Genomic DNA, 15,402 nt, shown 5'->3' with positions numbered 1-15,402 from the left:
TTATATTTTCAAATTTTTCAAATTTATAATCTTGCACATTAAATCAGGACTTTCTCACTGCAAGGAAATCATTTGTATAATGCAAATAATCTGACTAGCTATCACAAGGGTTGTCTTCTTGGTAAATTAATACATCATCATGGCATTACAGCGTTCTTATCTCAATTTCTAAACAACCATACTGTCAAACATCATCAAAACAATGACATTTACAACTGCTAATAGTTTCCAGGAATTACTGTCACTTTGCGCATCACTTGGCTCTCATCAGAACACATAACATATTAATTGGCTTCTTACTAGTACAATGAAACATATTATGATAACGGCAAACCAACTATTGGCAAACTAAAATAGACACAAACTATAACTATTATTGCAACATATTGATATCAGCTGCCATTGATGTTGAAGTAATTACACTCACAGTAGGGTGGCTTTCTCTGAGTGCCAGTTTTCTCTCAAGTGGTCACACATTCAGTCTCATTTCTAACTCAAACTTGTCAGCTTTACAGGAATTACACTATCTTGATTTAAGGATAATATCAGCGTAACCACCCCTATCATTTACTTCTGTAATCTAGCACAACAAAACCACGATAGTTTTATATTGTGTCTATCTAGTTTGCCTACAGCTTGATTTATGTAGTAATAATTACAGAATACAGACTTACTTTCAAGTATTGGGCATCCACTGAAATATCTTACAAACAGCTGAGCATCTAGGGCTGCACTCATCAGAACTAGTTTGATATTTTTATTAGTCGATAGAATATCTCTCAATTGTACCAGCAAGAAATCACTGTATTTATCCCTCTCATGGATTTCATCCTAATAGAAATCGAAATATAAACATTGAACAAACACTTTAAAATGCATGACATATTATACCATGCACTAGCCAAGTTCAACAAAATATATGGAATATATACTCTGGTTGTTCTCTACATCATGGCAACGCACGTCTATGTCCTGACAATGTGTGTCTACATCACTGGTTCTGATGTATTCGAAATATGAGTCAAAACATTCAAAACTGCTAATACTTTCCCTGATTTTTTAAAAATATTACTGGTGATGGTATAATTATATTATTCCAAATATTTTTCTTCATTCAGCAGGAAAATACATGACCTAAGGGTTGTCACTACTCATCTATCGATTCATAGCAACAAGGGCTCCTTAGGACACTCATATTTTCCTTGGCTGAATGAAGAAAAATATTGGGGAATAACATCTAATTATATCGTCTATCCTACCATGTGCTTGGAATATCATAGCTTCAGTTATGTTTATTTCATATTTGGTGTACATATCACACACCCTTTAAGGTCTTCCCCTTTACAAGACTGGTGGGGTTTGGGTACTTGGGGGTCAAGACAATTCACTCGACCTAATATCAGTGAATATGAATACAGCATATGAATGCAAATGAATGACTTACCACTATGACATGAGTCATTGTATTCAAGGAATTATGTCCACCCATCATTGTTCTCAACAACACACCATTAGTACAGAACGTCAGTAGAGTCTTAGGAGACACCCTAGAAATCAATAAAATAAAGACGTTTTTTGTTTTTTGTTTCTTCAGAATTATGTCAATGATGAAATTTACCTTTGAAGTCTTACTTAGACCATTATTCAGCAACATACTCAAAATTTTCAATAACCTAATCTAACAAATCAGTGATGAAATTTACCTGCTTTCCAATCTTATCTGGTAACCTACAGTTTGACCCACTTTTTCTCCCCTCTCAATAGCTACTCTCTCTGCCATGGCCAGTGCTGAGATTCTCCTAGGCTGAGTACACACAATTCTACATGGCTTTCCATTAGTTAAGCTATCACCCAGTATGTACTGGGCTACCTGTAATGAAGGGAAAAACTGTCTTTCACAGATGCTAGATAACAAACACTAAAGTTCATTATAAATTTGATCTTTCTGTCTGTCTGTCTGTTAGTTTGAACAACCTAATTCATATCATGTGTATGTATGTATGTATGTGATTCTGTGTGTATGCATGTATGTACACATGTGTGTGTGTGTGTGTGTGTGTGTGTGTGTGTGTGTGTGTGTGTGCATAAATGTGAGTGTGTGTCCTTTAATGTGCATGTTTGCAAATGCATGACATACACAATGTAGTAATACAGACAAATGCATATGAACTTACAAATATAACTGCAATTCACAATAACATACAATGTAATGTACATGACATGACATGGCATGACATGACATGACAGAACTATGACAATGACCCAGAAGTGATCTCAAATTCCCTAGAACATTTCCAGTGTTCGGCAAATCTAATGCCAACACTAAATCATTAGGTTGGGTCATGGATAGTTTGAATCTGATGCCAACCTGAATAAATCTGTTCAATACTTTAAACTCTAGACTAAATATTACGTTAAATGTTAATTTAAAGAAGATTTTGAGCGTTCACATTACCTGTGTTGTTTTGCCTGATCCTGTATCTCCAGATATCAGTACAACTCTGCTTTCATTGACAGCTTTCACAATTTGTTCTCGTCTTGCAAATATTGGTAAACCCTGCCTGAAGACATCATACTCTGACTCTCCTCGTCTTGGGGGTACTTGTGGTATGCCATTGTTTAATCTACCTGTTGTCTTATTAACTTCTCTATGACCTATATACATATACACACAGAAAAGTTGAGTTACAGGTATTTAAAACAGATGAGCTAACAATGGAAATGAAAATTGTACAATTAACGAAGTATCATAGACCAGACATTTTTATCTTTTAATCTTGTTTAATCAGCTACATTTGTAATTATCATCAAGAGAGGTGCAAAATCCATGGTACTCAGATGCAAACTGATGACATTATCCCCATGTATATTGGGAAGCATTGGGTGGAGCTGGCTAGTACAAAATAGCCAATTACAAGTGCCTGTAAATGGGTGATTATTTACCAACACTCCACCCTGTTGTTCACACAGCTTGACTGTCTTCACACAGCTTGAAGGCTACTGCATGAGTATTGGTGTTTTCAGACAAACAGTATTGTCAAACCTGAAAGTCAAGTTTGGGCTACCACTGCCCCTACTACTAATCATGGAAACCAACTCATGCAATGACAGACGCTATGTTATTACTCCTTACCACTATCACTTGCAGCATAATATCCTCTCTCTGATCTGGGCTGGAGTTCCTGCTTTTCTTTGTTGGTGACTGGAAATCTCTGCAGTAAACTGTGTATTTGGTGTCTGGAGTTCTTAGTTAGCTGAAATGTAGCTACACTAGTGGCTTGCTTGTTACCATCATTCTTGAAAATTGTGAGGTATCGGTTACTACCTTTGCTGTGAAATCAAAGTGAAGTGATACTGATAAGTTATGTTTGTATACTCCATCTATCAACAGAGCATGTTTCTGTTAAGGTTTGAGAACCCCAGTATCAGAAGGGAATCTGATAAAACTTGCTTAGATTTCTGTACATTGTACTAAAATTTTCCAGGCAATCTTTATAAAATACATCTCTACCTGGAGAAGACTTTATGTACTTACAAAAAAATACAACCCTTATCAAATCTACACGCAATCAATTATAGCAATATGAAGTTGGTTAGGACAAGGACTCCTGTGTTCACCTCACATTTACATTGATGAACCCTATATCTTCTAGCAAGTTGATTTTAACTGTAAAGCTAAAAATCAACCATGAAATGAGAAAAAGGTCCCCCCGCAATATAGTGAGAAGGATCCTTTCCTCATTCAATGCATCATTTGCACAAAAGTATAGCATTACACATACATGTATATTATAATCAAATCACTAGGTCTGGTAGCATGAGCCAACAGCATCCTTAAAATACCACTGGTATATTTTATTATATTATGTATACAACATGTGAATTTTTTTTAACTTACACTGTTCATTGACCAAGATATCTTATCACGACAAAAAACACTACAATTTAAAGTTACAGTATTTGATGAATATGAGGAAAGGAGAAATACATACCCTCTACTTTTGGATGTTAGACCAAGGGAAGCACATAATCTATGAATATAGGCCCTTTCACTGGCTGTCAAAGATGATGGGAACTCCAGTTCTATAATGACAAATCACCACATTAAATTTACATGTACAGTAATCTAGGTAGAGAAAATTTTCAATAGTACTAAACTCTATTTAATTTATTTACCATACACTTACATTACATGATATTTATGGCTCAAATTGAGCCAGGAATATCACATAATTTCATTGACAACAGCACACTCATTGTCAGGGACAAATTATGCAAGTTATTACTAATTATGCAATATCATCTTACCAATCAATCTACAAAATTTCTAAAGTAAGAAAATGCAAAACTCTAAACTACTGTCCTGTGTAATGGTGTTGCAAGGGTAAGTAAAGCCACATATTCTGCCTTAAGTGGGCATGTTTTCAATTTCCAGTTAAAAAATTCTAGGTTTGCAGCTTGTCATATGTCCAAAGGAACAGAATTCTAAGGGTTTCAAAATGGTTTGAAAAAACATGGTCACCATATGTTTTTGAATTTTATGCAAGGCAGCAGACTCTTGTTAGCTTTTCTGTCATACATGCACTTGCTGAAAACATGGAATGTTATGTACAATGTAGTTTACTGTTATAATCAATTCCAAACCTTTTCTATCCTCAGAGTATCTAAATTCATCCATGGCAATTTTCATAGCGATCTTTAATTCTTCTCCCACACATATTTCAGCCTTTGCATGGCCACCTTTTTTCTTGTAACTACCACTGCTGCCAACACTACTGACACTTGGTGGTCTTGGCGATGCACTGCTGGCTCTGGATAGATTCATACCACCAGGATTTCTATTTGAAATGTGACAGAAATTCAAAGACATTTTGTGTAATTAAAGAGGCAACATTCTACAAGTGAGAATCAAAGGTTTGATCATCTGTATGTTAACATGAGTGCTTTGTGCTGGCTGGACGGCAGCTTTTTGTGTCAGCTACTGTCTTTGAGTCCTGGATGGTACCATCTGGCAAGTGGAGATCACTGGATTGTAATTTATAACTCTGACATGTAAATCATATAACTCTACTGCATTGTTCCTAGAAATGACTGCCTTAATTCAACTTCAGTGTCTAACCCCTACCCCTAAATTACTAATTCTGAAGAACAGACCATTTAATAATAAACAAACAATAAAATACATAAACAAACAAACAGACAAAACAAACAAACAAACAAACAAACAAACAAAATGAATAAATAGCATATGTAATGTATACTTTACATTTGTATATACATGTATGTACCCCACTTAAAGATACACAAATGAAACCCAAACAAACAAACACACACACACACACACACACACACACACACACACACACACACAAACAAACAAACAAGCTGAATAAATAACATTTAACACACTTTATACAATGCCACTTTGGATTGATATCACCACTCATTTGTACATTTACATGTAATAATATTTGTATATATGAACACAGAAATCACTGCCTTTTGATAGACAGATGAAGCTATGAATGTTGTTATGATTTTCATTTTATGGTTATCAAAATTATTTGAAACAATCAGTAATATGCTTGTGATAGAAGTCCCAAAACATAATCACAAAATGAAAGGTGGTGATATGCAGGAAATTCTATGATGACAAGTTTGTAAATATCAGTAAATATGCACAATCATCAGTGTACAACATGTATATGTAAACACATACAACTTTTTATAAAGAAGTTTCTGAATGAATCAAAACAATGATGTGACCACAATTACAATGTCTGTGACTCTAATCCTGCACATTATTTATTTCTATAAATTTTTCATCAAAACAAAAACTTACATAGTACCAAGTTCTAATGTCAGTACATATACATAATTACTGGTGTATTTTTGACAAATAAAATCAATGACTGAATAACAAAAGTGAAAGTCAATCATCACATTCTTGCCTGAAATGTCAACAAACTGATTGTTTACAATGTAAATATATTTTCTTAGTTCTTACAATTTCCTTTTTCATTTTGAAGTTTTTCTTATGGACAACACAAGATGTGTGTCACGTGAATAAATTAACAAGGGAAACACCTGACCTACAGAACAGGGCATAAAACTTGGAACAAGACCCAGCATGCATGATTACAAATTTACAAACAATGTATAACGTTGTGAGGGATATAATGCGACAACGATCGATGTTTTACTGCGGTCGGGATAAAATACTGAAACAGTCCAATATTTACTTGGTGGAGTACTAACTCAGTGAGTGATTACAAAATATTCTGTTTTAAATCAAATTAGAATTGCACAACTATTAAACATGCTAAATAAAAATAGAGCACGTACACAGTCAACGTTGAGCAGACTCAGACGATTACAATATTCCAACAAATCTAAAATGAAGTCGGTACGATTCTCATAAATAGCTAGCGTTTGCATATACATACCTTGCACCGGCCATTGGAGGATGTCTGTTCAATTGAGGAATTGTTGATGAATTTTCAGGGTCTGGATTTGATGACATGCCGAGCTCAAACCCATTGCCCCGTGCCGCCATTTTCTATTTTGAAGCTCTTGTATTTACCGTTCAAATTACATGCCCGCTTCCCTCCGTGGAGCTATAATGGTACACAGGACATTACTGTACAAAAATGTCTTCGTTGAATATTTCGATACAAGGCACATATATATAATCATTTAAAGCAATCTTTTAGTAGATGAATTAAAATTCCTCCCTCGTTTCAATATTTGATTGAAAAAAAACTAAGTGAAAGGGAAGGGTGGCAAACTATAAACACAACAGCATGTAAGAGCGCCCTCGTTTGTGGAATTCTCACGGTTAAAATATCCAGAAAAAAATTCTTGGGAGTCCCTTCTTATGGAAGTTTTCCATGATTTCTGATAACCGTCTCTTCTATATAATATTGCTGAATTTCGATAAAATATTAGTTCATGTTTCACTTGTTTGATATCAATTAAAATCGGAATATTTGTTTTCCATAATTGGAGAAAAGATATCAACAAACAAGTTCCAAAATGGCAGCCTCCTTGGAAACAACAACGAAGAACTAAGTCCGACTTTGGAGGCAAATACCAGGTAAATGTGACTATTTCATTATAGTCACTTTGTATATTTCGTACATAATAGTGTTTATTAACATAAATAATGGAAATCTAGTGCAAGCAAGTAATTATTTTTCCTGGCACAGTAGTAACACCACCATGTGTGATGTCCGGTAATATTTGGGGTGTTGACTGTCGAGTAAAGTAAACGATAAGTTTATGGTAGACTCTCTAAAACGTAAAGCTAAAAGAGTAAATTTTATTACATTTGTATATCATTCCAGGCAGTATTCGCAGTAGGGAGTTTATTGGATATGGGCACATGTCTTTTAAGTTTTAAATGCACCAAAATCTAAAGTAATCAACATAACAATGGAATCTAATCATATGCAAATGAGAAAATCCTTTGGAGATGGAGAAGATTTGAGATGTAGTCAGGATCAGTAATGTTACAAACAGCATGAACAAGAGTTTGGATTGGGATTGTGTAGAAATTATGAATCTCTAATTAAATAATAAATGTTGTGCTACTTCACACATCAAAATTAATCAAAATAATTTATGTAACATTTACAAATAAAATTTTGTATTCAATGTTTTCCTAATTACTTAATCCAAGTGAAATGTACATTTATTTCTAGTGTCAATCATTTTAAAAAACTTGTAAAACCATGACTGAGAAGGCTGAACCAGTGATAATATTAGTATTCAGTGGTAAAAGGAAATCAGGCAAAGATTACATAACAGACTTGTTACAACAAAGGTAGGTAACTTTCAATAATTTTAGATGTATGTGTGTCATTCCAAAATGCATATCTACTTGGATATGATTTGTATGAAATTTATATCATATTGGTTCATATTTACTTATTTATTTATTTATTTATTTATTTATTTATTTATTTATTTATGGTTTTTATCATACATGGCAGCCTACTGGCTGAATTGCGTCAACATTACAATTGTAGAGATTGGGTTGTGAAAGTTTTGACTTCTTGACTTGCCAATAAATCCTTCATAGACATATAGCAATCTTTTAGACATTCCTTTTGATGTCTTTCGAATTTTTACTATGCTTTGAAGTTAAAATTGATTTTTTATTTCTTTTGATTATCTTTTACTTTATTTCATTCTGTTTTCGATATGGTGTTTCCCCTTTGGTATGTAATTATATTATATTGGACTTGGAATATACATGTATGTGCTCAACTCTGTGTATTCATTTCAATCACCTCATCAAATACTCTTTTATTTAGTAATTTTTCATATAAAGACTCCATTTCAGTGCTTAAACACCGTTCTCCCAATAGAACCTGATTGCAAGATTACTTACATAGAAAAACAAACAAAACAGGGACAAACAGTTACAGAGACACAGTGTACAAAAAATGTACTTTAAAAAGATATCCAATTACATTACCAGACTACATTCTTAAGAAATCTTTTGAAAGTCGATTGGTTCAGAGCCGATCATATGGATAGGGGTAGATTGTTCCATAGAACAGCATCACTGTAAACTGTGTAGATTCTGGTGTTGTTATAGAATTCATCTAGAATGGATACATGATATAATGCCTGTACAACATTCTAAGTGTCTCTTAGTAGGCTTAGTAATTTGTTGTCAAATGATCTTTTGCAGGATTGGTAGTGATCTTTGTGCAATTTTAAGATTGTCTGGTCCATTGAAAAGTCAATATGCAAAGGTACGTAGTGACAGTATTCCTATAATTTGAAAGTGGCCATATGGATGAGAAATGGGGTATTTATTTTGGGTTTTTAATTAGTAAAACAACTTTACTATGTTATTCTAGTTGGAAAAACAATGTGAAACAACATAGACAAAGTCCACGGGTATGTTTGCTTTAACAGTTGCAAAAAACAAAGATGCAAAAGTTTGTTATTGTACAAATATTTGTAGGTAAGATAGTGACATGTAAACAAACTGGGTAAATGCAAGTAATCACTGCACTAGACTCCCTCATAGCCTCGCGTTGCAAACAGAAAGCCACTGTTTCGCATGTACTGATATCTACTGCATACTTGTACTCTATCTAATATCCTTGTACTGTGCACCCTCATCGACTGTATAGGACTAACCATTCATTGATGTGTTATTGCGATGCCCCAAACACCGCATAAACCTTCCGAAGTACTAATGAGTTCCACAAAGCCCATATCCAAAACCATACATCAAGTTTTCTCATGTACCCATGAAATGTTAATATGCATCCAAAATAAATGACTTTCTTATTTTCGACAACGTTGTTGGACATTATGTTGAAAATTAATTGAATATGGTTCAAATATGGATAAAGCCTCATTGCAAAGCAGATTGATATGTATATACAATGACCTTATTTGGACAAAGTGTACAGGGATGTGATACAGAAAATCATGCATATGTAATTTCTCTATAGCAATACATATGGCATGGATATAGGTATGTGATAGCATCATATTGGACACAGAATATTAAACACAAATTTATACATCAGTGTCAATTTCTCAGGTTGAAACACTGCATATTTTGTTTGACAGGAACATGGCCTTGATTTAGACCGACTTCTTGATGCTTCTGAGTATAAAGAACAATACAGGGCAGCCATGATAAGATGGGGTGAAGACAGGAGAAAACAAGAACCGGATTATTTCTGTAAATTAGCAACTCTAGGAGAAAATACTGAGAAACCAATCTGGGTAATAAGTGATGCGAGAAGAAAAACAGATGTAGCTTACTTCAAGACAACTTACCCCACTGCCACGGTTACTGTTAGAGTTGAAGCAGATCTTCCAGTCAGAGAGCAAAGAGGCTTTCTCTTCAGAAAAGGTGAGTGTATTATGGGTTCAGATTTGCCATCACAAGTGCAGTGAAAGGGAAAGACTGGTACAACAACTCCTTCCCATTTCTTGATTCTTGTGCAAACATACATACAGTGTATCGGGATATTACAAATACCTTGTAAGCTGTCTGACAGTTATCAAACTTTCCAAACCTCAACTCAGTGATAATCCCTGATATTAACTTATTTACAACACACTTGCCTTGCTCTCTGTCAAACTAACATTTGCAATTTGTCCTTTTAGTTCAGCCCCAAATTTCAAATTGTCAGTCCACTAAACCATTGACTATTTTCTTTGAAAAGTGGCACATCAATCTCCAGGCTAATGTTTGTTTGTTGTAATGTTTTGGCATCCTCCACTCCTGAACTATTGATTTACAATACTACCACCACCCCAGCCCCACCCCCATATGAAATTAATTCCATGCTAAGCCCATGAACCAAAGCATGTCTCCATAACAATGGAATGATTATTTCATTAGACAATTTGTCTTGATTTCAGGAGTTGATGATGCTGAATCTGAGTGTGGTTTAGATGAAGGCATTGGATGGGATGTCGTGATACAAAATAACAATGATAGTTTACTACTGGATGCCACCTTAGATGATATCACTCATATGATTACACAGAGACTGAAAGAAGCTGGAATCCACAATTCCTGATCTGATTGAAACCATTTTTGGAAATGCCAAGGGTTCTCTATTCCATTTGTCTTTATTCCAAACATACATGTAGGAGGCATTCATATGTATGTAGCACACCCTCATATGGCCAAATTAAGAAAGCATTCAAGGCATTCACATGTATGTAGCACACCCATACAGCCAAACACAGAAAGCATGCAAAGCCCTCATGTGTATGTAATATGCCTTACCCCCCCCCCCCCACCCCACCCACAGCCAAACATTGGAAACTCTCATGTATGCAACACACCCTCTCATAGGCTAAATATGGCATTATTCCCAACATATTGACCAATCAGAAGAGTCCTTTTATACCATTCACTTGGGAGAAGTCATACATTCACACATATGACAAATTGTCAGTTCTCTTTAAAATAGAAGACCATGTAATAAATCACCATATTGTGCAATGTGTTGTTAATTGCCATACATCATATAAGCTATCTCTGGACATGCCAAATATGCAATAACACTGATGGATGAGTTGCTGAGTGAAATTGGAATTAAAATACCCTTGATAATTTAAAATAAATTTTTGCAAACCAACACAAACAACAATCTAAAATACACAACTCAGTGTGAACAAACAAATGAACAGATTGTTGTCAATCAAAAGAATTTTACAAGTATTCATGCCTATTACATGTCCCAACGAATCTAGATACATATTTATATCATCTGTTTTTGTACATCAACTTGTTATATTATTTACCTAAGTTTTATATATATATATATCATGGTTAAATATTAATATGTTGTAAATTTAATAATGAAATAAAATGACATAGCACTGCTTGTTGGAATTTTATTTTAAATGAAAATATTATACAAAGTATTTTTGAATTTATTATCAATTAGATTGTTTGCTTGAAAACTTCGTGAACATTTGATAATGAAAGAGTTTTTCCATGGTTTTTTTTTTGATAACTTCAGTTTTCCAGGAAAGTACATGTATTATATTTTCTTTCTCCCACCAAATGTACACTTGATTTTTATGTGTTCTTCATTATACTTTCTAGTATCAACTTCATTGAAGGTGACAGTGAATTCAAATTTAGGATGGACTTTAGTCCAATGACCACTAAATTTTAGTCCATGTGGACTACTTATTGTTTTGAAAGCATGACAGAATTAAGCTGACGTTTGGAAAAAGTATAAATTACTGTTGATTTGTGATCACAATTATGTACTGTATTCATTGGTTGGGTGTATGCATTAATTGGATTCATCAGATTCTATATTGCAGATGTCAATGTCAGATACATTTGTACGCAATAAATTTTAGTGAAAATTTTGTTACTTAGATTTTTATAAAATGTGTAGACATGAAAACAAAAATGATAGGAAAACAGTAAATGAAATGAGGGATTTCACGTCTCTTGTGGATCTTGTGAGATATGCAAACATGTCAAGCTTTCGCCGTGGCCATGGCTGCTATGGACGAATTGGTTTGTGAGATCTGCCGCAAGAGACAAGAAATGAAACGGCTTATTACAGTGACTGAAATATTGATCACCATTCTCTTGCTGTCGACCACCAAAACCTCATACTGGTGGTCCACATGGACCACTTAGTAAAGAAGTAAATATTGACCACCATTCTCTTGCTGTCGACCACCAAAACCTTGTACTGGTGGTCCACATGGACCACTTAGTAAAGAAAGAAATATTCACCACCGTTCTCTTGCTGTGGACCACCAAAACCTCATACTGGTGGTCCACATAGACCACTTACTAGCAAAGTAAATTTCAAACATCATGTCACTGATATCTAAGTCAATGGGCAAGGAGGTATGTTATTATTGACTCCATGTCAATGTAAATTAGTATCATGGAATAATCTACTGATATAAATATGACAGTACAAAAAGATATTTAGATATATTCCCCATTATTTGTCTTCATTTAGCCAAGGAAAATATGAGTAGCCTAAAGGGCTTTGTCACTACTCCTCTAACAACTCATAGTGACAAGGCCCATTTAGGTAACTCATGTTTTCCTTGGCTTCACGAGTCACTAGACAAGTAGTGACAAACCTTTACGACATGAGTCTTTTCCTGATGAATGAAGAAAGTATTGGAATAACATAATTATACCACCTCTAGCGTAATGTACGAAAACCAGGAAAACATAATAGCGATTTGGTCGTATATTGACTCATTTTGAGTACTGCATACCTCGACATAGACATAGGATGTTGTGATGTAGAATGACCAGGGTACATAATCCATATTTTCTGTTAAGAGAAAATAACTAGGTATAATATGGTTTAGAAAGTTGAAAAGTTGACTAGATCATCAAATCCAATGTGTTATTGATGTTGAATATTTGAGAATTATAATATGTTCAGAAAATGTTCATGGTGTAAATAAATTTACTTGTACTGTTGTATTATACATGAATAAAATTTAAAAATTGCATTTGTTTTAAATATGAATTTTTACATTTTAAAACTTTTGTAATATTATAACACATTCTTTAAAATATTGAAATTGTACCTTTACAATATACAAAATGTGTTAAAAAGTTCAAACAAATACAACGCTTAACACCCAACTAAAACGTTTTCTCTACTTGCCACAATTGTTTATGGCATCCATATCTAGTATAAAAGTATACTGTTAGATTTGCTTTAATTATCAGCCCAGTGAGGTGTCTCTAAATACCGGTAAGTGTAATTAATCTGTAAACAGTGTTATCAGTAGCACAAATTGGTCATCGAACCACAAGACACTAAAAATAGATGTCATAAGACGTGGATATCACACTTACAGTTACAGATAATTACACGGTGTCGGGGCACTCTAGTCGGGGCACTCTAGTATGCTGACAACACTGAGTACAGTTACACACGATAGTCTTAGAATTATACCAGTGTTATTTTACACTTGATGTGGATGCTATAAATGATTGTGATAAGAAAGAAAAATGCTGTTAAGCATTGTAAACCATACAGGATTGAAAACTCCAACTACATCTATCAAAAGTAACTGAGGCAATCAAAGATCATAGTAAATGTTGAATTGTTGCTTACAAGATCATTATTTCTGTTGATAACATTTTATTGATAAACTATTTACAAGAAATAAGGTTGAATAAATGTAGTGCAATGGCTTACGTTATTTGGAAATTGACATTTTAGAAGATTGACTTTGTTGTTTTATCTGTTGATATATTTACATTTGAAATATGACTTCTTTGATTTTGAAAATAAAGAGTGCTGAGAAAGGACCTATTAATTGTTCACAAATTACAATTGTCAATTGTGGGCTGCCATTGATTGAAAGAGCACAAAGTGAGGTTTTTGACAAGTGCAACCTCATTATACCAAGCATTGTATTAATTCCATGTTTATTCCTTTGAATTAAGTAACTACAGACACAGGTAACACATGTTTTTATTTTGTCATGAACAACATGAACAAAAGCCCAGTTGTATGTATGCAAACAACAGCGAGAAATTATATAAGTATACATGTTTGTTGATGTAGTTTACAAAGTCTGTTCACATAAGCTCAGACCACTAGACGTAAGTAATCATATAGAGAAAGAACAAACTGGATGGCCTCAACAAAACCCAACTCAATGGGTTTCTTAACATTGCAGAATACTTTGAATACCATTTGACTCAAAGTGACCAGTATATTTGAATGCAGTAGCATTCATAACTCCGAAAACCATTGAGGACCAAAACTTATGGCATTCTCAGCAAATTCAAATAGTTCTCCATATTTCCAGTTTTTATCATTACAAAAGTCTTTTACCAGTTTACTGTCACCCGGATTCAAGGGATTGGCAGATACATGTGATCGTAATAATCAAATATTCAGTGAAAAAAACTTTCCTTGCAGCGCAATAGGTCCTGAACAAAAATAATCATATTTAAACCTTTAGAGTGATGAGAACTTAGGGTTAGATCTTGGGTCTTTAACAAATAAATGCATCTCATAAATAATCTCTTTAAATGTTTGCTGTTACTTTGTTCCAAGAAAACTCCAACCTATTCTCAGTTAAAGTCAAATCTTAACAAATCGGGCCACCATACAAATGTTTTAAATAGAGATGAAACTTATGTCGAATTTAGTCATTTTTATATCCATATGGTCAGTGCTAACTTTAATGGGAAAACAAAAGATTGAAAAGTTCCTTGAAAACACAGTGTTGAAACCCACATTTCTTTTATTTTAAAATGACCATTAACAAGCCTTCATGGGGCAAATTTTGGAGGGAAGTATTTTTATTTTCAGGAAAATTTGGCCCCTTGGCACAATCTACTTTAAATGGCAAAAATGTGTATGGTAGAACTACTGAAAAAGTGGTCTTGTCGTACCCTTTAAGGCACTGACACAAGAATCTTGGATTCAGACAATTAGGTAGAACTCTTTAGTACAATGTATGTACAAGTAAACAAAATGTATAATATTCCACACAAAGTGCATAGAGTTTCCATTCTCGCAACCAGATCTTATTTATCTTCTGTTACCGATTCTCTTAGTTCGTCTTGGATGGTGCCGTTAACGAGTCTGTGATGAGAGTTTCGTCTTGGATGGTGCGGTAAAAGAGGCTGTGATGAGAGTTTCATCTTTGATGGTGCCGTAAATGAGGTGATGGGAGTTTCACCTACTCTGATCAGGCTGACCAGGCTATATACATTAAATGATTCCATCATTTCTTTCCAACGATTAAAAATAAAAAGTCACGAGTTATACTAACCTTGGAACGAATTGGTAACAACTATATTTTTATTCATAACTATTTAGTAGATTGTTTCCAAAAATGAAACTTTTTACAAAATATCTACGGGTATAATATGCATGT

General features: G+C 34.1%; 2 protein-coding genes across 2 annotated transcripts in view; one reads left to right on the top strand and one right to left on the bottom strand.

Moving 5' to 3' along the window:
• LOC144443411 (3'-5' RNA helicase YTHDC2-like) overlaps positions 1-6,541 on the bottom strand; it is a 30,346-nt gene extending 23,805 nt beyond the window's left edge. Inside the window, exons 1-8 of the mRNA XM_078132877.1 lie at positions 6,447-6,541; positions 4,645-4,838; positions 3,993-4,083; positions 3,134-3,330; positions 2,456-2,655; positions 1,704-1,870; positions 1,445-1,547; positions 675-831 (exon numbers count right to left, since the gene is read on the bottom strand). Of these exons, the coding sequence (XP_077989003.1) occupies positions 675-831; positions 1,445-1,547; positions 1,704-1,870; positions 2,456-2,655; positions 3,134-3,330; positions 3,993-4,083; positions 4,645-4,838; positions 6,447-6,523 (1,186 nt within the window). The 5' untranslated portion in view covers positions 6,524-6,541. The remainder of the gene's footprint in view (positions 1-674; positions 832-1,444; positions 1,548-1,703; positions 1,871-2,455; positions 2,656-3,133; positions 3,331-3,992; positions 4,084-4,644; positions 4,839-6,446) is intronic.
• Positions 6,542-7,046: 505 nt separating this feature from the next.
• LOC144443742 (phosphomevalonate kinase-like) lies at positions 7,047-11,311 on the top strand. The gene is made up of 5 exons (XM_078133283.1): positions 7,047-7,096; positions 7,704-7,825; positions 8,702-8,765; positions 9,601-9,889; positions 10,405-11,311. Exons 2-5 carry the CDS (start codon positions 7,734-7,736, stop codon positions 10,563-10,565), a joined length of 606 nt encoding a protein of 201 aa, XP_077989409.1. The 5' UTR covers positions 7,047-7,096; positions 7,704-7,733; the 3' UTR covers positions 10,566-11,311.
• Positions 11,312-15,402: the final 4,091 nt, after the last annotated feature.

Source organism: Glandiceps talaboti, chromosome 12 (genome assembly GCF_964340395.1).
Source record: "Glandiceps talaboti chromosome 12, keGlaTala1.1, whole genome shotgun sequence".
Classification (NCBI taxonomy): Eukaryota; Metazoa; Hemichordata; class Enteropneusta; family Spengelidae; genus Glandiceps; species Glandiceps talaboti.
This window is presented reverse-complemented; position numbering and strand designations above follow the sequence as displayed.